The 20922-nt window shown below is 50.1% G+C and overlaps 1 protein-coding gene across 1 annotated transcript in view; it reads right to left on the bottom strand.

The window, feature by feature from the left end:
* The window catches only part of CEMIP (cell migration inducing hyaluronidase 1), an 84105-nt gene that overhangs the window by 38899 nt on the left and 24284 nt on the right, over window positions 1-20922 (bottom strand). The window contains exons 10-13 of the mRNA XM_024742758.1: window positions 16044-16176; window positions 15057-15248; window positions 3289-3464; window positions 1005-1214 (exon numbers count right to left, since the gene is read on the bottom strand). Coding sequence (XP_024598526.1) covers window positions 1005-1214; window positions 3289-3464; window positions 15057-15248; window positions 16044-16176 — 711 coding nt within the window. The remainder of the gene's footprint in view (window positions 1-1004; window positions 1215-3288; window positions 3465-15056; window positions 15249-16043; window positions 16177-20922) is intronic.

Below are 20922 nucleotides of genomic sequence, written 5' to 3'. Positions count from 1 at the left end.
TGCCAGGCGGGAATGTGGGTCTCGTGTTGCCAGTTCCAACTACTTTTCAAGAGGAGCCAAGAATCCAGAGTTTTATGTGAAATCTCTACATTTCTAAATGATGAAAACGAATTCAAATGGTTCTTGAAACACTTAAGGCAAGCAAAGCGCGTCTGGCCACCAGGTTCAGTTTGCTGGGTGCCGTTTCGTGACATCCAGCTTAAAAGTTCATAGAGGATATGAGCTTAGTGCATTGAAAGAAAGTTCCATCTCGTGTAAAATTATCAAATGCTTCTCTAAATGTGATATAAACCAAAGCAAACACAAACTGGATTCGGCGTGCAGGGTGCCATTTGGTAATGTCCAGCTTGAAAAATTTATGGAGGATATAAGTTGAATTCATTTAAAGAAGGATCAATTTGGTGTAAAAATTATCTGTGCAAATCAAGACAAGCCACACACACACACACACACACACACACACACACACACACACACACACCAATTTACTAATGAAGGCGTTTCTCCCAGGAGTGCTTGCTCTGATGACACTTGGTTCAACAGAAGAAAAGGGAAAGGGCCACTGCTGCCACTACCTCAAGCCTGTCAGGCAGATGCCACAGTACAGAGTCTTGGCGTGACCCCTGCCTTGTCTGCAGTTAACAGATTTGCCGTGGCACACAGTCTTGGAATGATCCTTGGGGAAACCAAGGTGCAGCAAAGAGCTAGACTCCCAGTGACCACTAATTGCTCACCCATCTCTGTAGCTTGGTGCCTTTGGCAAAGATACACCCCTATTTTCTCCTTCTTCTTTGGTCAGTGACCTGTTCTCAATTGATACTGTTCTAAAATCTGAGCTAAGGATGGTTCAACCCCCAATGGCCCTGGACCAAGTGTCTAGATCTAAGCATACTGCCATTGCTAACGGTCCCTGGGCCCAGCAGTGAGCAGACCGGCATGCAGGGAAGGGATGAGAGGGTGAAGGGGCTCTGGATCCCTGGCTTCCCCGGGAAGGATGTGCTCACCAACAAGCCATTGGAGCCGTGGACAGTGACGCAGCGAGAGAACGTGTGGTGGATGGAGAGGTCCTTGACATACGTGGGTGGGTCGTAGCCTCCCTTTTCATCCACATCGCCCGCCAGGTGGAAGTGAATTGGGTACTGACCCACCAGCTGCTGGCCCATGTTCTTCAGCTCCACGCCCTCCAGGTGTGCGGCCTTGAACCCCAGTGCAAACTGGGAGAGGAGAGCCCAGAGTCAGAAGGAGTCCATGAGATGCTCCCTGATACCCCTCGCTGCTGCCCACACTCCAGAAATGCACACGTGTTGTCTTCGGTGTGCTTTGCTGATCCCCACCTCGGGTACTCAGTGAATCAAAGACATTCTCTGCAAATGGGTTAAGATGCCCGACTCTTCCCATCTCAAGGGAGACAGGCTGCTGCTAATAACACAGGAATGTTGCAAGGCAATGAACTGCTTGGAATCGAGAGGTGCAGCGGGACCGTGCGGCGGCTGGGGCTTGCCTCAACCCTCTTTTCCTGCCTCCTAAGCCACTGAGTGTTATGAGGAAGGGATAACCCTGAGGTAATCTGGGGGAGACTGGAAAACAGCATGCCCTAGGACGGTTGAGGAATCCAGGACAGGCTGGACCTTGGGGCATTAAGAGCCCGTGCCTGGTCCACCATCTGAGGCCCTCTCCTGGCTGTAAGAAGGGGATGCTGAGCTCGGGGTCTTTGTCAGTGTGAGTTGTGGGATGTTTCACATGCTCACATCATAGTATACCCAGAGCCATTCCTACACGTTCCAAAGGAACCACCTGATCACACTCAGTGTCTACACTCCAGGAGCTCACCATAAAAGCACAGTTCAAAAATGATTCCTGTCCCAAGCTGAGTTCAGCTAACTTCTACTAGAGAAGGATGACTTAAGGACATGCTAACCATGCCTTCCAAAAATAGGTGTCAGCTGGAATGCCAACTCCAGTAGTGGCTGCCCGGGAGAGCTGTGTTAAGCATGATTCTGAGGCCTAGTTTGGGCAAAGTGGGAAGGAGTGCTCTGATCACCTAGGGATTACTCTCAACATGGGAAATGGGGTTGCAGCAGCTTGCGTAACATAAACCTGCTATTTCTGCTTTAGTCTCCCTAATGAGTTTCTCAGCTGAAGATCATAGCACCACCTCTGTCCCCATCTCATCCCTTGAAACTGACTGGAAATACGGAGAAGAGTTTTTGGAGGTTGCAATGACTGGGAAGCACTGCTAGCATTTAATGAGCAGGGGCCAGGGATGCTAGAAATCTTATATTAGGCCCGTATGACAGAAAAAATGGTCTTGCCTGTGCCAGTAGGGCCCCCATTATGAACTCTGTAAGTTTCACTCAATTATTCCTTTCAGTTAGATTACCAGAAAGTCTCATCCTTAAAGCATATGATTTTAACTTCTAAAGAACTGTCTTTACAAAACACCAAGGTAATATTGTTATTCTACCAGCTTTAATCTCAAATCATTGGAAGGAATGGCCTCGTGAAGAACATTGGGGTGTCGTCCGATATTTAATATGCCAGATAAAGGCACCTCACAGAGAGGTGCAAAAGGAATTCCTCTTCGAGTTGAATGCTAGGAAAACATGAGCTCCAACGAATTGATACCAGTTTCCTTCACTGCGCAATGAGAACTCTGCAGCTCATCATATCTGTCTTGGTCTTGAGTCTCCACCAGGAAACTCACAGGTAAATGTAACGCTAGAACTTCTGGTTCTTCTCCCCTGCTTATCATCTTCTCTGGTTTTTTGTTTTTGTTTTTTTCTTTGGCCGCGCTGTGAAACATGCGGGATCCTAGCTCCCCAACCAGGGATCAAACCCACGTCCCTTGTGGTGGGAGCACAGAGTCTTAACCACTGGACCGCCAGGGAAGTCCCCATCTTATCTGTATTTTAATGGATCTATTGCAAATGCAAGTTTTTGTGAGTTAAATGCCCATTCTTTTAGGAAGTGGCCAGGGTTAAACAATGAAGAGAGAGAACGAAAGCTATGATTGAAAGTTGAAAATCAGGAAGGCAGTGTGACACGTGCCATGTGACTGCAGGGTAAGAGACGTTCCTCTGTCATCTCTCTTGTTCCCAAGTATGGACATATGGAATTGCACACAGAGGGATAATACATAAGACCCCTCCAATTTCCAGAAAGGTACCCTTCCCTCGGTCCTACCTTTTGCCCCTCCATCCCCTTCCCTACCAAGAATCCCTGCCTATAGGCTGGCGTCGCTGGAATCCTCCTGGTTGGGTTGATGGCCTCAGCCAGGCAGACTCATACCTTGATGTGGCCCCCAAAGGTGTCGAAGTCAAAGAAGTTGCAGATGTGGTTGCTGTAGGGGTAGCATTCATCCTCCATCTCCCCCATCACCACGATATTCCGGCTCAGGAGCCCAACCTCGGCCCGCATGTCCACACCATCTACCTCCTCCCCGATGTGCAGGTACATTGGTTTCCCTAGGGCAGAAAGGAGGGAAAGTGGGAAATCAGAGGTACTGCGTGTGCCCACTGACTTCCAGGGCCCTGCCAGGTGCTTCCGCTGCTTACATGGTGCATGGTGGTCCCCGCGGCCCCGAGTCCCATTTTATAGAAGAATGAAGCCCAGGGAGGTGAAATGACTTGCCTCAACGAAGAGGCAGGATTCACAGCCATGCATGCTTATGTCTGAAGCTCATGCAAAAATGACTATTTGTCCCTCCATTTCTGTCCCCTCTTCTTGCTTGTCCGTACTAGAATCTTCTATTTTAGCTAGACACAAGGCTCCCCGGGACAGCCACATTTCCCAGCCTCCCTGCAGGTCAGTGTGGTCACAGGATAGCCGAAGGAGTGTGTGCACCCTTCAGGTGGCCCCTGCTCTGACATAGGGCTGGGATATGGACGCTGTAGGTGAGCCAGCCTCGCCCATGTGGGTGTGAACACACCCTGGAGGTGGCAAAGCAACGTGAGAGAAGAAACCCAGTCTCTGGATGATCCCACAGAGCTCACGCCCTGGACCGCCTACCCCTTGGGAGTCTTATAGACAAAGCAAGCCCTCTCTTTAGAGCCAATGCTTTAAAGCAGTGCAAATCCATATTCTGCTGAAGTCGGCAAATCTATGTTCTACTTTCCTCAACCTCCTGTAGAGTGTGTGTCTACAACTGAATTTTCCAGAAAGAACTAGATTGGACCTTCTGTGTCCAGCACTGCCGGGCTCTGGATGCCACTATGGTAGCATATAGAACAATGAAAGAGAGCTTGCACCCCACTCTGTGTTGACCTCACCACGACCTCCCTCCCTCTCGCTGGCCTTGGAGGAGAGGATGCTCTCTCTCTCGTACCACTGACCTCAGCCCCAGCCCTTCCCATAAGCTCAAGAGCCTTGAATCCAATAGCCCTCCCCTTCTAGTAGCTTCATTTCATCCCTCATTTGGGTTCATGTTCTGTTTTGAGACTCATCTAGGCCTTCCTATCTTTATTTTTTTTCTTGATGTTATAATTATTTTTGAAGTTTTTTGTTTGTTTTTTGTTTTTGTTTTTGGAGTATAGCTGCTTTACAATTAGGCCTTCCTATCTTTAAAAACTAACAATCATGGGCTTCCCTGGTGGCGCAGTGGTTGAGAGTCCGCCTGCCGATGCAGGGGACACGGGTTTGTGCCCCGGTCCGGGAAGATCCCACATGCCGCAGAGCGGCTGGGCCCGTGAGCCATGGCCGCTGAGCCTGCGCGTCCGGAGCCCGTGCTCCGCAACGGGAGAGGCCACAACAGTGAGTGGCCCGCGTACCGCAAAAAAAAAAAAAACAAGAAAGGTGCAGAGTGACAGGAGTTTGGAACTTTGGAACTGTCTTTGATAGTCGCCTCCACAACAATCCCAAACTCTTCTCTGGAATAAAGAGACCTCAGGCTGCCTCTAGATTCAGCTGGTCCCTGAGACTGCTGACCTGCCTCGTAGGTGCTTTCTCTTCTTTTTGAGGATGTAATTGTAGAGAGAGCAACAACCTCTCATGTCGATTCGCAGCCTGAACCACTTGGCTTTCACTTGACTTGAGCAACAGGGCACGGCTCAGCCCCGTGACACCACTGGTTCCCACGTGCAAAGGCTGTGGTTATAAAAGCCCTGATGGTGACCTCACCCTGCTCTCTCATCCCCGGGGAAGGCTGGCTTCCCTGCCCACCCCTTCACCCAGGTTACATCCCGTGGGTGGCTCTGCAGCATTTTAAAGGATGTTTGTTGTTCTGGAATTCTGCAGACTCAGGGAGATGGTGGTTTCTTTGAAGCATCTCAGTTTAAGACGTGAGACGGGTGCACAGCGAAGCTGAGAAAATATTCCCTTTGGAATCGGTATTTGCCTCCTCTGGCTGCTGTAACAACTTACCACAAACTTAGTGGCTTAAAACAACAGAAATTTCTATTCTGATAGTCCTGGAGGTCAGAAGTCCAAAATCCATTTCACCGGGTCAGCAGTCAGGGAGTTGCCAGGGCTGGTCCCGTCAGGGGCTCCAGGGGAGAACCAGTTCCTGGCCTTTTGCAGACCCTTGCAGCTGCCAGCACTCCTCGGTTGGTGGCCCCTTCCTCCAATCTGCTATGTCATCACATCTGACTCTGATCCTCCTGTACCCTTTTTTGCGGTATGCGGGCCTCTCACTGTTGTGGCCTCTCCCGTTGCAGAGCACGGGCTCCGGACGCGCAGGCTCAGCGGCCACGGCTCACGGGCCCAGCCGCTCCGTGGCATGTGGGATCTTCCTGGACCGGGGCACGAACCCATGTCCCCTGCATCGGCAGGCAGACTCTCAACCACTGCGCCACCAGGGAAGCCTAAGGACCGTTTTGATTCCACTGAACCCACCCAGATAATCCGGGTTCACCCCCCATCTCGTGAGCCTTAATCACATCTGCAAAGTCCCTTTTGTCACATAAGGTAACACATTCCCAGTTGCCAAAGATTAGCACGTGGACACCTTTGAGGGCTGTTAGTCAGTCTATAACAGAGTCCCTCTTTTAAAAAGTCTCAGGTAATAAAAAAAAATTAACTTTTCAAAGAGTCTATTTACTGGAATTTACTGTTATCCCCTGAGCCGAAGGTCTGTGTCCCCTGTCAAAGGGATGCCACGGATAGGGGGCTGTCAGGCCTTCAGTCACATTCAGGGTCCTGACATCAACCAGTGGAAAGAGTTTAAAACAAGTTAGTGCTACAGAATACCGGTGCCTCATCCTCCAGCACATCCCACTGTGCCTTCTGGTTTGGGTCACAGGGCCACGAGTCTGTCCAGTTTTAAGGTCCAGAAGCAGAGTCCCCTCTAGCACCCACGCAGGAGCCTCTCTCCCACCCCTGGCTCGTTCTCTGCCCATTGGCTCTGGGGCCTTTACAAGCAGCCAGTTACGAGGCCCTCGGGTTGGGGGGAGGTCAGGGTCTTCTGCAAAAAGAGCTTTGCCCTGGGTTCTGAGTGACCCCAGCTGGACAGAAGGCTGCACCCAGAGCAGCGTCTGATGCTGATAAGGAAAGAGACTCCCACGCGTGCCAGCTCTGAACACCCAAGGTCCAGCGACTGATACACCGAGCATTGATCATAATTGCATCTAAGGATAGACAGTCAGACCCGGAAGGACCCAGAATGCCTTTCTGTCGTCACTTAGGCCACCAGCTCCCTAACTTCACATTTGAGGAAACGGAAGGCAGACGGTGCTCAGGGCCGGCCTGGTGGAGACAGGGCGAGAATGGGGGGACACGGCCCCCAGGAAAGGATGCCCTTTCAAGCCCTTATGACTGGTGCTGGGGGCACTTTCTCTTCACCACCAGGCTCTGGCTCTGGGACCCAGAGAGTGCCATGAGTCTGGACCTTCGCCATAAGCACATGAAACGTGACACCTGTCTTTCCAGCACCTCTTTACTCTCCGTGGACCCTTGACTCTGACTTCGAGGGCTGAGCATGTCACCTGCGTCCAGGCAGCAGTGATCTCTCATGACAGCCACTGGGGGTGCAGTGCCTTCCCTCTCTCTCGGGGAGGACCTGCTGCCAGGGGGTAGTCAGCAGGCGGCCTCCAGCTCAGGAGCCTCCTGTGTCTGCTCCAAGGTCACGCTCTGCTTGGGTCCCTCCCAGTGACTAAAGCACGGCCGAGGTCCTGGAGCCCGGCCACCGCTTCCCCACGCAGGATCCCCTGACAGGCAGGCTGTGCTCGGAGGCACCCCCCCCCTTTCCCTAGTCTCCCGAACCACCCAGCTCAGAACACTCCCTGCAGGTAAGTGGGTCAGTAGAAATGGACCCTTCTTTTTTCCCAGAGCTGGGCATCTTTCCCCAAGTACTTGCAGGCTCCTGGTCTTCCGAGCCTCATGCCTCTGGGCACGGTGGACCCAGGCCTCTTCACTAGTGGACCCCCCAATGAACAGCTCTCCTGGCAACACCCAGAAAAACTTCCAAAGGCTTCCTCAACCGAGCAAAGCCACCCGGGACCGTTCTTGGGGTGCAGAAGCAAGCACTGCCTGCCAGTGCCCTAGAGGCAGTTCAGAGGTGAACTTGCCAAAGTAAGTGATGGGGGCCTGAGGGTCTGGTCCCGAGAGGCACAGCATAGAGCCTGCTTCCCAAAAGGATGTCCCCCCGAGCCCCGCCACCCAGGGCTCAGCACGTTACAGAAGAGGCTACAGGGGGCAGCAAGCTCCGTCCTACCAGCCAGAGGCGCGGGAAAGGAGCTTCCCATGCAGCTCCGGGGGGCACAGCAGCTGCCTAGCCGCCCGCAGGATGGACAGAGTAAAACCCACACTCTTGTGGGCGTATCCGTCATCACTCCCACACGTCCCCCTTCTGCTCCAGCCAGACCCGACCACCCCATCATTCCCTGAGCGAGCTTCTGCTCGTTTACATCTCACAGCTTTTATCGAAGCTGCTCTCTAGTTGGGACAGCCTCCTCCATTTGTCCATGGAGCAAATCACCTTGTCCCTCAAGATCCAGCTCTGATGGCTCCTTCTCAGTGAAGTCTCCCCTGACTACTCTCAGCACCAGCCTTTGCATCTTGGGGTCTCCCCGGGGCTTGGGGGAGCCAGGAAACCAGGCCAAGCCTCCCCATCTCTAGGCTGTGCATCTCCAGATTTCCAACCATCCCTCAAAGCGTACACATCTCAGAGTTCAGGAGGCTCCTCTCAATTTGTCAGCGTCCCCCCTGTAAAATACGGTGTCCAGGGACTGCCCTGGAGGCTCCAGTGTTTAAGACACTGAGCTTCCAATGCAGGGCGCGCGGGTTCGATCCCTGGTCGGGGACTAAATTCCCACATGCCATGCGACGTGGCAAAAAAAAAGTGGTGTCCAGGCAGGGTGCTGACCAGAGGCTTCTGTTCCTGTGGGTGGCCAGAGGGCCTTCCTCGGGGATCCAGTCTCAACACAACTGGAGAGGTGGGACAAATGCGGAGGACTGTGGCTCTGCAGCCAGGCTGTCCGGGTGGGATTCTGACTCAGATCATAGCCGTGAGTCCCTGAACACATTATTTAAGCTCCTGAACCTCAGACCCTTTATCTATAAAATGGAGATAACAATAGCACATATCTCGAAAGGTAGCTATGGTTGTGAAATGAGTTAATCCATGGGATGTGCCTGGAACAGCCCCGAGGGCATAGTAGGGGGCTAGTGTGACAGAAGTGACACATGCAGCTGTCCCCAAGAGAAGGGTGGAACCCGGGGCTCCCACCGCTAGCTTCATGCCTATAATGATGGGGATGGAAGATAACAGGTTCGACAGCTTTCTTTGTTCCACGGGGAAAAGCAGCCGGGGGGTAGGGGTGACTTCCAGGTAGATGGACAGCTGTGCTGACTAGACCCCTGGGACCAGACTCAGCAAGACAGACTGAGAGCGGAAAGAATACTCCGGTCCCACCGCCCCCTTCCCCTATGTGGAGCTCCCTATCAGGATTTTACAAACCTTACAGCCAGTTTATCTGTCCCGCTGCTGCATTTACAGCCCACTCCCAGGCCACTATCCCAGGGAAGATGTGCACCCCGCTTTCCCAGCATCCCACCCTGTCTGTGGAATTCTCCCACGCGGCCTTCACCCCTCCCTTCTGTCTCCAGGCTCTGATACAGGAAGGCCAACCAGGAGAAAGCAGACCAAGCCAGATTTGTCCCGAATAATCCACAAGGGCCATGAGCACAGATGAGGGGTGGGGAAGGCATGGGATGCAGAAGGACTCTGCACGGTTGCCCCGCACAGGAATAAAACATCGACCCTTCCAAGTACTCATCCTACGACAGGCCCGGTTCCACAGTCCGCCCTCTTCCGAGCCCTCTCTACAGGGCAAGCACGGCACTAAACACTCTGGGGTTGAGAAGGGTTAAAACCTCAAGGATCTTCCAGTGGGAGAAACAGACCCCTGTACATGTGGCTCAGACCCAACAGGGCCCAGGGTTTCTGCAGGAGGGGGCAGTGGGGTCTGCCCTTCTCAGACCACGAGGACAAGCCCAGAGGGACTTAGGCTGGAGGGTCCCAGAAAGGCAAATTTAAACTACAGAGCTCCCAGATCCCTCCTCCAGTCCAGTCACCTTTGAGAGAAGATGTTGGGAACAGGGTCCCTCCTGGAGGAAGGATGAAGCAGAACATATCACCTTCGAGCCAGAGAGCTCTGAGCTTGAATCCTGGCTCAGATCGACCAAGTAGACTTGCTTGGTCTATACCAGCAGCCCTCACTAGAAAATTCTGAGATGATGGAAATGCTCTATTCCGTGTTGTCCGATATGGTAGCCACTAGCCACGTGTGGCCAGTGGACTCTTGAAATCTGCCCTGCAGGACTGAGGAATGGAATTTTTATTAGTTTCAATTAAATTTATACAGCCCCATGTGGCTGCTGACTACCATATTGGAAAGCATGAGTCTAGACGTTTAATTTCCGTGGACATCAGTTTCCTCATCTATGTCATGGAGAAAACAGTAGCACCCGCCTTGTCAGGTTGTCATGAAGAGTAAGTAAGTTGGTTTACGTAAAGGGCTTTAGCATAACACGGGAAACTCAAACAATGTTAGCACTAACGAGTAGTAGTACTTCAAAGTGTGTGATGGGGGGCTTATAAACAAAGTGGGAAGTTGAGAATGAAAATAGGGTAGAAAATTGAGGGGATTTCTTTCTTCTTCTTCTTCTTCTTTTTTTTTTTTACTGACGAAGGATGTATTTATTTTAAACCATTACGTAAGATTCAGCTTAAGAATCATAAAGAGATTTCTAATTGCCTCGTCGGGAGGTGTTGAAAATCACACTGCGGTTGGCAAAACCTTGAAATATTTTTTTAGATGATTCACACATTTTCATGACTTTGTTACCCCCATCTGTTTCTCGTCAGAAAATCGTTATGCAAAAAGGCCTGTTTACTGGAATTTGGGGGCAGTGAGGAAGGAGGATCCGGGAGGGCTGTGTCCCTCTCTGCAGCCAGCCTGGGGAGGAGAACACGAATTGGTAATTGGATGGGGGCACAGTTTTGGAAAAGAACAAAGCAGGTGGAGTCCTTGCTCCATGTCAGTGCGGGATGGAGGGCCAGAGAATGGGCTTGGAGCTGAAGAGGAGAAATGTGAGCCTCCCTAGGACAGCCAGACAAACAGAAACACACACACACACACACACACACACACACCCCTCACAGATACCCCTCCCTGGGGCTTTTCCGATGCTGTCCACCAGGAGGCGCTGTTTTCATGTAAGCCCTAAAGCTTCTGAGCAAGATGGTCCGCTCTGAGCCTAGTAACTTTACGGAGGGAGGGGCTCGGCAGGGTTGGGGAGCTGCTGGAGATACAGACACAGGCAGTCCTAGACCAAGGGCGTTTGGAGGGTCCTGAGGGGGATGCATCATCTCCTCCACTTACCCTTCCCTCCCTCGGTACTCAGGGCCCAGAGCAGCCCTATCTCACCCTCTGTCCAGCCTGCACAGCCCTCATGAAGCCCCTGGAACTGCTGGCCAAACATTGCCACCTGCAGCAACGTGCCATCATTCACACCCAAACCACGCCGTTGGGCGGGGCGGGCGTGCCCCAGGATCGCACGGCTTCCTCATTCTCAGTGTCGCTCTTGGTACACACTACTGCCCTATTAGGACCTGCCCAAGACGAAATTCCCCCTCCAGGCCTAGGGCGCTCAACAATGAGGTGCAGATGAGGGCCTAGGGCGCTCAACAATGAGGTGCAGATGAGGGCCGGTGTGAACAAAGTGCCCCTCCCAGGGGTGCCCCTCCTCCTACCTCCCTGCAGGCAAGGCCTTAAAGGCAAGCTTTCACCCTCCCAGAAGCCACAAGGGCAGCCTCAGCTCCATGGGTCACTTAGGCTGGGCCCGTGAGTCATGGCCGCTGAGCCTGCGCGTCCGGAGCCTGTGCTCCGCAACGGGAGAGGCCACAACAGAGAGAGGCCTGCGTACCGCAAAAAGAAACAAAAACAAAAACAAAAAACAGTGAGCAGTGACATCCCCTCAGACGGTCTGAATGCCACTCCTGACAAGAGTCCCAGAGGACACCTGGCATCCCAGAAGGCCTGTCCACATGTATTGTCCTCAGGAGACACAGAAGACACCCAGTGAAGACCCAAGGGTCCAACTATCACTAGGAATTGCTTCGCTTGGTGCTGTCCTGTAAGTGGGGGTCTAGGAAGTCTAATAAGCCATTGTACTCAGAAGAAAGCCCCAAGGTGCCATTTGGGGTCTCCGCTTCCTCCAGCCCCCCGTTTCCCTGTCAAGCTACCTGGGTCCTCTTCTGGAATTGGAGCATTGCCTGCTCTTCCCAGCACAGGGTCTTTGCTGCCCCTCCCCTCTTTCCTGGTTACCTCTCTGCTCAATCATTAATTCCTCTGGGGAGTCTTCCGCGCCTTTGTCAAACCCCCGTTTCCGATGCTCCCATCGATTCCCCATCTTCCTCTTCCATGGCCTTTCTCACATTTGGGATTTCGTTTTTATTGGGATGATTCTTTGCTGGATATCCATTTTCACAGCTACCTAAGGGCAGAGAACTTGTCTATGTGGTTCACCATGGCTTCCCAAAGCCTGGAGCATTGCCTGGCATAGACTATGTGCTCTTCGTTTGTTGAATACATGATGACCTGCTCCTTGCCACCTCCCTGCGGGTGTCCTTGTGATGGAGGAGTGAGGATGCCTGTCCAGCCTGAGGGTGGAGGGAGGGTGGGGCATACACATTCACAGGAAGAGCCTCCGCACCCAGAAGCATCAGGACACGTAGACAACTGCAGGCCTGGCAGACCTCCTGTGTCTGTTACTAATAATGACAGAAATGGCTTGCTTCTCTCCCTCTATAACTTCCTTTAACCTGCATGTCCCCAAAGAGCAGAATCGATAAGCTATAAAATACACAGGTTTCGACCACTGGCCTGTGGCTCACGCCCCTTCCCTCCTTTCCATCCTTAAGTTTAGTTGCTAAACTATTGCATTAATACTACTGTTAGTAACAGCTAACACTAATGGAGCACTTATCACGCTCCAGGCACTATTTTAAGTATCTCTTTAAGTATCTCTTTAACTCCTTTAATCTTCACAACAGCCCTTTGAAGTATTTGTGATCGTTATCTCCATTTTATACATGAGAAAACAGGGGCAAAGGGAAGTTACATAATTGTCTAACGCCCTTTGGCTAATCACTGCCATTCCTAGAATGTGAATCCTCTTTAAACTATTTTACCAAAAAAAAAAAAAAAGTCTTCCTCAAAATGTCTTCAGAAAATGTGACAAACAGAATGACCCTCCGTCTAATGTGATAAATCAAACCGTAAATAGCCACACACAGAGAGCATCTTTGCATCAAACAGTTTCCAGGGTGACGTTGCTGTGCGGTAGCCATCACATGAAAGCCCCTATGACAGATTCCCCAGTAGCCCAGAGCCAAGGGAAAGTTGCCTCTCTTGGCTTCTGGTCCCCTTCCTTGTATTAGACAATATTAGTTAAGTAAGTTGTGAAGTTCCTTTCTCTGCTCTGGCTGCCAGGAAGCTCAGAGATACATTTTATGGTCTATTTCAGTAGCTTCTGCTAACTTCATTTCCCACCCCCCTTTCTGCTGACTTTATTCTCCATCCATCAGTCTTTCATTACTTAGACGTGTATCTTTCACTCTGTTTTTTTTTTCCCCCCCTGGAGGAAGATCTACCCGGACTTGTGTTCATTCTAAGAGACCCCGAAACCTTTTTTGAAGAAGGCAGGGGTTTCAAACAGATTATCATTTAAGATATCATTCTGTTACCTTGTCAAGGAACAAATGTTTGGTCCTCTCAGCCTCTGCCCACAAACTGCTACCCCCTTCCCTGTCTCTCACCACACCCACCACATCACAATCTCTGGAAACGGTTACAGCCTTCCTTTTGCAGTTCTGAGTCTATGGTTGGTGCCCCAGGATCACAGCTGCAGCATTTGTGGACTGCCTCAGCTACATGCCCTCCAGGGTCCCCATCCCCATGAATAAAATAATGGCATTGGACTCCATCACACGTTCTCACTTTTTTAAACGTTTGTGCCCCCAAATTCTTTCTCAAGCACACTTCCACTAGCCAAAAAGATTCTGTTGAATTTTACCTTTTGTAGTTTTATTTCCAAAATAATAGATACTCTGAATATATTGGTAACGCTTTCTCAATTCATAGTCTTCCTTCTACCCTCAAATTCTAATACTTCTCCAGGTGCAATGGTTCTGTGGCAGCCGATATTTTTTTCTTTAATTTTTATCGGGGTATAGTTGATTTACAGTGTTGTGTTAGTTTCAGGTGTACAGCAAAGTGATTCAGTTATGCATATACATATATCTATTCTTTTTTAGATTCTTTTCCCATATAGGCCATTACAGAGTATTAATAGAGCTCCCTGTGCTGTACAGTAGATCTTTATTAGTTATCCATTTTATATATAGTGGTGTGTATATGTTAATTCCAATCTTCCAATTTATCCCTACCCCCCTTTACCCCCTGGTAACCGTAAGTTTGTTTTCTATATCTGTAACTCTCTTTGTTTGGTAGATAAGTTCATTTGTACCTTTTTTTTTAGATTCCACACAGAGCAGCTGACTTTTTTAACGCCCAGTATTGATTCTCCTTTCTCTGGTAATACATCCCAATTTTCCTTTGGGGAGCGACTCTGTCCATACAATGCAGTCTTAGAAGGACAGTCATTGAAGGTGCCCTAGCCAGAGGGTGAGCACATGAGACACCAGCCCAATCAGAGCCATCTCCCCGGAAGGTAACTTTTGAGCACCATGTCCCAGGATGTGCAAACAGTGATGTCTTAAGGATGCTGCCCATTCGTTCCTGCTACCCAGACGCCCGAAGCTGCCCTATTCCTGGTCCTTTATCGCACCTTGGCCAGGCAGCTTTCACTTAGTTCTCTAAATTGAAGAGTCTCAATGAATTCGTCTTTTTGTTTAAGATAGTCAAGTTGGATTCTGTTACTTACAACAAAGAACTCTAACTGATACATAACTCCCCCAACTAAGAATAATTGACCTGGACTATACTTGAGGTCTCTTTTACCTCTAACGATCTGTAATTCCAGTAACCTCACACAACATAAATGACAGGGCGTCGAAGTCAAGATTTAGGAGAAGAAAAAGGAGAATGTGAAAGCTACAGAAAGAAGAGATTTAAAATTTTGTGGTAGGTTAATTATTGCCTAGCAAATGTTCATTCCCTCCCTTCTATCTTAATGGGAAAAACAGAGTTCCCCATTCATGTTGAGTTGGACCATGTGATCTGTTTTGGTCAATGGCAAGTGGGTGTCAAAGGGTGCTAGTTCTGACCGCAAGGCCTTAAGAGTCCTCCCATGTTTCGGTCCACTTCTCCCCTGTGAGAAGAGTACGTCCTGGGAAGAATGAGACTCACATGGAGCTGACCTGAACCCAACTCTCAGCCTGGAGCCAAGTTTAGTGTGGAGAAGCTGAACCCTAGACTGCCTGTAGATGCACGAGTAAGAAATAAATGCTTGCCATGAAATTTTAAGGATTTTTTTTTGTCATGCAGCATTATTATGGCAATAGCTGACTGACACAAATTTGTTTTGATTTCAGTCAACTTTAAGCCTAACAGTTTTCAGCTTCATCAGGCCTAGGGAGGGGTGAGGGAATGTCCTACCTGCTACTTTGACCTGCTTGGAGGCACAGGCTTTGCAGGGGAGCACCTGGAACTCTTCTGCCTGGTACATGGAGTAATCAGTACTGGCAATGACCAGGATATCTCCGGGCTTCCATGACTGTACGTTGTCTTCCAGATTCAGGATGGTGCTGTTCACGTTGGTGTCGATGGTGACAGTGAGTTTCGGCCTCACTGTAACCCAAAACAGGAGAGACTGAGAGATAAAGCTTTGCCCCTGGCAAACTTCTGACTCCCCACCTCTTCCCTTCCCCTCCCTAAATCAATAAATGCCAGGTTTGCCTATCCAAAACCCAAATCACCAGGCTCACCCCATCCAAGTCTTGGTACAGGCTTTTTGAAGTCAACAGAAACCCTACCAGAAAAGAGCCATTCATTAGCTCTGGGCACGGGAATTTTCCACTAACTCCTTAGCTGGAGTTAAATGTGGCTGCCTCACCACACCCGTTTTGCAAAAGATGTGAAACAAATATAGTCCCTCTCAACTATTATTTTCAGTAGCTGTAAGCCTCCCCTCCAAAGAACTTCCATCCCTAATGACTGCCTTCGGGAGATGGCCAAGTGCCCCTGAGAACAAACCGACCATTTCCAATCCCTTCTAACGAGCACCTCGAGAACCAGGTTTAAAATAATATCACCCAAAGAGGCCATGAGCTGCGTGTCTGTGCAGGGGAGGGCTGCAGGAAGGTCAGCTCTGTCCACTGCACCCTGGTTTTCTTGGACCAGGCCCTTCCCCTTCCTGAAAGGCATGTGGGCAGGGTGGGGCTCTGATGGCTCCTGCCAACTCCGAGGACCCTCCCACAGCTCCTGTGTCACAGAAGTGCTCTCCATCGCGAGCTTGGTAGGAGCACGGGGTCACTGAGATGCCCAGAGGCAGCTGAGCCAGCCATCAAAACTCCCAATGCATAGCTGGCAGCTCAAGGAACCGAGCCACGGTTGCATTTCTGTCCCCAGCAAGGAGCTGCTTACCAGGCTTCCCACAGAGGAACCGCACACGGTAGCTCTGGCAGTCTTGGCCCTGGTCATAGCACACAAACCTATAATCCTGGCCTCTTTTGTAGACAACCTCGGTGGTGAGGTTAACTCCATCCACTGTAGTGGCCTGGGAACAGCATGGAAATTACGGAGCAAAGTCATTTCTTTTTGTAAAGAAGGAAAGTGATGATTAATGTTATAAACGTATGCGCACGAGTCTAAAATTGTTCCTGCTGCAAAACTTATCTACGATGGCCTTAAGTTATTATTCTGACGTTTCCCCTTCTCGATTTTGTATAAGAAAGACAGCATGAAGTCACAGGATGGATAAACATCTTGCCTGGGCTCCTGCCGTATTTGGTATCCAAACCAGTGACTGACTGCCCTGGTGAACATTTTCTGGAGCGTTTACAGCCAGCACACACTCTTTTAGGAGCTGTGCTGGCTGCTTTCTTACAACTTGTCCCACTCACCACCACGAGCACCATCCAGAGTGGCCAACATTTATTGAAGACTCACTGTGATCAATCCACTGGTGCCTAAATGTGGCTCCACGTCCTGTGGGGAGTCTTTAAAAACACTCATGCCCAGGCCCCATCTGTGGAGTCTCAGATTTGATTGTGTCCAGGGGGCAGCCTGGGCATCAGGACTTTTAACGGCTGCCCAGGTGACTCCAATGGGAAGTCATGTTTGAGAACCCCTCTTGGAGTTATGGGGCTACATACATTATTTCATTCCCTCTTCTTGGCTATGAGGTCTATGAGACTGTTGCTGGTTTTACAGATTAGGAAACTGTCGCTCAGAGAGGTTGGGTAACTTGCCCCTTTGAATCTGGACACATCCGACTATATGGCTGGTGCTTCGCAGCCCCTCCCACTGCTGCCCTCAGGCACTGCTGCCTACTGCCCTCGGTTCAGTGTCTGTCTCCTTCCAGGGGCTGGTGGGTTCTGGAAAGGCCAGGTTTTGCCTCCCTCCCTGATCCCAGCATCCAGTCCAGGGCCTGGCACAGAGCACAGTCTCAGCTGATGAGAGCTGATGGGCGGGAAGCTTCAAGGCCAGGTAGAGAATTTAGGGAGTGGGTTCAGAGAAGGGCATGATCCCTGCCAGCTGGGGCTCATCCCAGGGCCGGGTATGTCTGCATCATGACTGTGGCTGTCATCAGAGACTTGCAATTTAGAGCAAGGGCTGCAGCTGTTATCCTCTTTGGCACAGAAACCAAAGGGACCAGGGCTGGGCAAATAGGAAGGTAAAATTTAGTCAATCGAAAAAGGCGGGGTGGGGGGGAACTTTTAGGAAACCCTGCTTTGAACCCAGCAGATAGCCGCTGCCCTTGGCTTGGAAGGAGAGCTATGGAGACGTGAGTCCAGCCAGAATGAAAATTCAGCCCTTTCATGCAAGCAACACACCCACAGCCATTATCTGGGGTGATCTCCACAGCAGAGAGGCAGGCATTGCGGACTTGCTCTTAGAGGAAAACACTAAGGCTCAGAGGGGTTTAGAAGCAAGTTCAAGGTCACCTGAATGTCAAGCCCATGCCTCTGACCCCCGGATCTCTTCCCCTGAGGCCAGCATGTTTTTCAGTTAAGACACCCCTTAATATTGAGAACTGAGCCTGAAAACGTCGTCCAATGGAGCTGGACGTTTTTTAAGGTGCGACATCCGGTAAACATTCCAGGAAACCTCTACTCAGTCTTGCTGCTTTTCTTGTTTTCCTTTTTCTAACCGTAAGAACGACCTTAGCTTTGGATAAGAAGAGTGAAAAGGGCTTTACCACTGTCCAGTGAACCTCGATCTTCCCTTGAAGTAGACACGATGCGATTGTTACTCGCGATAATAATTATAAAATAACTGGTAATATCATAATAAACAATAACATAGGAAAATAATTTTAAAATAATAAAAAAATTATGGGCACTCACTCACTCTGCATTGTTGCATTAAATCCACAAAATAATCCCATGAGGGACACAATTCCTATCTCCATTTTTGCCTATGAGCAAATTGAGACACTAAATTAAATAACTTGACTGATATCTATGGCCAGGATTGCTAGTGAGGATGACCCAGGGTGCAAGATTTAAGGCAGCACTCACTCTCAGGGTCATGCGAGTGCAGAGTCGGCACCTGGGAGTGAGTGCCACCTTAAATTTTGTGCCTCGGGCACCTCACACGTCTAACCGTAGTCCTGTCACTGCTGATAAGCCATAGCTCACAAGTGACAGAGCTGGATGCAAACTAGGAGCCATCTGGTTTCAAAATACATCTTCCAACCACCAGACTGGCCTCCAGCCACTGTGCCGGGGATGAGGGAGAAGAGGGGACTGCCCGGTATGGTCTCAGCCCCAAGGATGTGTGAGTCCAGTAGGTTCCACTGGCCTTGAAGGGCGGGTGGGTTTTAAGGGAGAAGGTGGGAGGAGAGGAGATTTCAACACAGGAGAACCTCAAGAAGGGTGATGACATGGGAACAGGGGACTGTGGTTTTGGTTTTGATTCTGCAGAATCACAAGCTATCAGATCTGGAAAAAATTTCCTTGAGTTGAGGTCAACTGTGTGAGTGCCATTTCCTCTTTCTTTCCAACTCGCCATCCTGCCTAGGTGACAAATGTCCTTAACGCCCCCGCCCCCTCCAGAGGATTTGACCACGTCAGGGTAGAGCAAGTATCTGGGGGACCCCTTGTGTGGGGCGGCCACAGCCCTGGAGAGTCTTCAGGTGCACCGGGGCCTGCACGGTGGTCAGAGGTGGCCAGTGACCGCAGTAACCTGTTATTTCCCATGGTGGCAAAAACGGGCACATGGGCATTTCAGTTTTGTTTCAGTCTCTCTGGTGGGTTAATTAACTAGGGCATTTAGCTCCTGGCTGACATGTCTGACACTCTATTTATAAAGAGGACGTAATCTTGCTTTTCTCACCTGTGGTAAACATAGGACAAGCCTGGCTTTGCTTTTCTGACTTCAGAAAAGCCCAGAATATATCCTACCTCGTTGTCTTTTATGACTAGAAAGAGATGTTCTGGCTAAGTCTGGGGTCACTACTGATTAAAGGTTGACGGTGAGGAGAAGAGGGATGAACCTGGCATTTCCAGAATGCAGCACTTCCTCCTTTCCTTTAGGGGTGGAGCTTTGATTCACTTTTGGAGGCACATGGCATGTTTTTAGATGACTGCCTCAAGGAACCTTTGTTTTGCCAAGAACAAGCCAAGATTTTATTCCGGAATTGAGAGTTTTGACCTAATAAGGGGTTATAACGCTCAGCAAAATATCGTCAAAGGATGCACTTTTGCGGGAAGGCCGGCCCAAGCTTCTGGGTAATGGGGAAAACTGTTGTTGGGCCTTTTATTCTTCTCTGGACCTCGAATAGTTGAGACCTTGAACTCGGGGAATTCATTGTCAAGGATACTCCTTCTGTTGGAAGGCAACTGGGCCCTGCAATATGGCGGCAGACTGGTGGTTACAGAGTCTGGGGTTGGGTCCCCGTGGAAGGGGGGATTATGGAGCTGGTGAGCAGTCACATATGATTATACATGTAACATATGAAAAAATATGTATACTTTCTCCAGTCTCTTCTGCTATCTCCAAGCCTTTAGTAAAGTTTCATTCACTGTGTTAGCCTGGGATTAATTGTACTTTGACACTCTCAGGGAACAGCCCGTATCTGCGCTGGGAGCAAAGTTACTGAGAGCTAGAAATGCCTAAGAAAAGCTATTTTCCTAGCATGGAGAAGTGGTCTTCTAAACAACAGTGATCTGGAGCCAGGCAGCTGGCAGAGCAAACACCAAGAGGGATTTGTAGAGCATGGAAGCATTCCTCGAGGATTTCCAGAAATACTTGGGGAGGGAGTGCTGGTACAAGACTGGACTTCCTGTAGCCAAGTGAACTGGAGGAATAAAATGATGGCTCTTTCAGAATGAGAGCTGGAACATTCAGGGTTGCAAGAGAAAATTAAAATTAAATCTGGGAAGTATGTGCTTTGGGGGAGTCAGCACTTTTTGATTCTGTTGGACCCAAGAAGAATCTCCACCGTGTAACTGAATCTGGGTAAATCCTTCTCAGTAACGCCGGAGCCATGTGAACGGAGAGCCTTAGCCAAACAATGAGAAAGGTTTCCCTGGCCTTTGCTAACCGCAGAACAGAGTGTCCTCTCTTGGAAAACTGGTCCCTTGTCCCAGAGTCCCTCTACGATGCAAGGCAGACGGCAGAAGTACTGCCTCAGGGTGGGGTCAGGGGGTGGAGGGGTGGAGGCAGTCAGATGACCTGGAACCTGCGGTTAGATAATCTGAAAGAAGGTGATGTACAAATGTTGCTATTTGTATTGGCTGAAAGAGGATGAAATGGGCAGGGATGGTCTTTCTCAAATGACCCCTAATTCCCTATCAAACAGTTAAGTGGCCCCAAACCTTGTTTTGGAAGAAGACCAGGCATAAGGAAAGAAACTCCATTTCCTTGCTCATGTCTCTGTCTTTCTTCTGGTCCTTTGAGCTCGGAAGCTTACCAGCTGAGCCACTGAATTGTGAGGGCTGCCTATTCACCCCACACGTTCACGATGGAGCCAGCTGAGAAAGTCTAGGTCCCCCTTGGACAGAGTTAACTCCAAGTGAAGATCCCGAGCAAACACCATCCATTCTGCAAATGCCGGCTTCCATTAACTGAGTGGAGAACAAGGCTGTACGTGTTCTCCACCTGGGCCAGGCCCCGCCGGCACCCAAGTCCCGGCCAGATCCTGTGCACTCGAGGTCCCAAAGGAGACCAACGGAGGAGTGAAGCTGAGTAGGGCAAACCCAACCCCACACTGGGCACCCTCAGCTGTGGCTGAGGAAGCAGCTGGGGAGAAGGAAAAGGAACTCAGCGGTAGAACCCAGGAGAGAATCTGAGGCCT

Source organism: Neophocaena asiaeorientalis, unplaced genomic scaffold, assembly GCF_003031525.2.
Source record: "Neophocaena asiaeorientalis asiaeorientalis breed wild unplaced genomic scaffold, Neophocaena_asiaeorientalis_V1.1 scaffold155, whole genome shotgun sequence".
NCBI lineage: Eukaryota > Metazoa > Chordata > Mammalia > Artiodactyla > Phocoenidae > Neophocaena > Neophocaena asiaeorientalis.
Note: the sequence above shows the minus strand (reverse complement) of the source record. Positions and strands in the feature narration are given on the sequence as shown.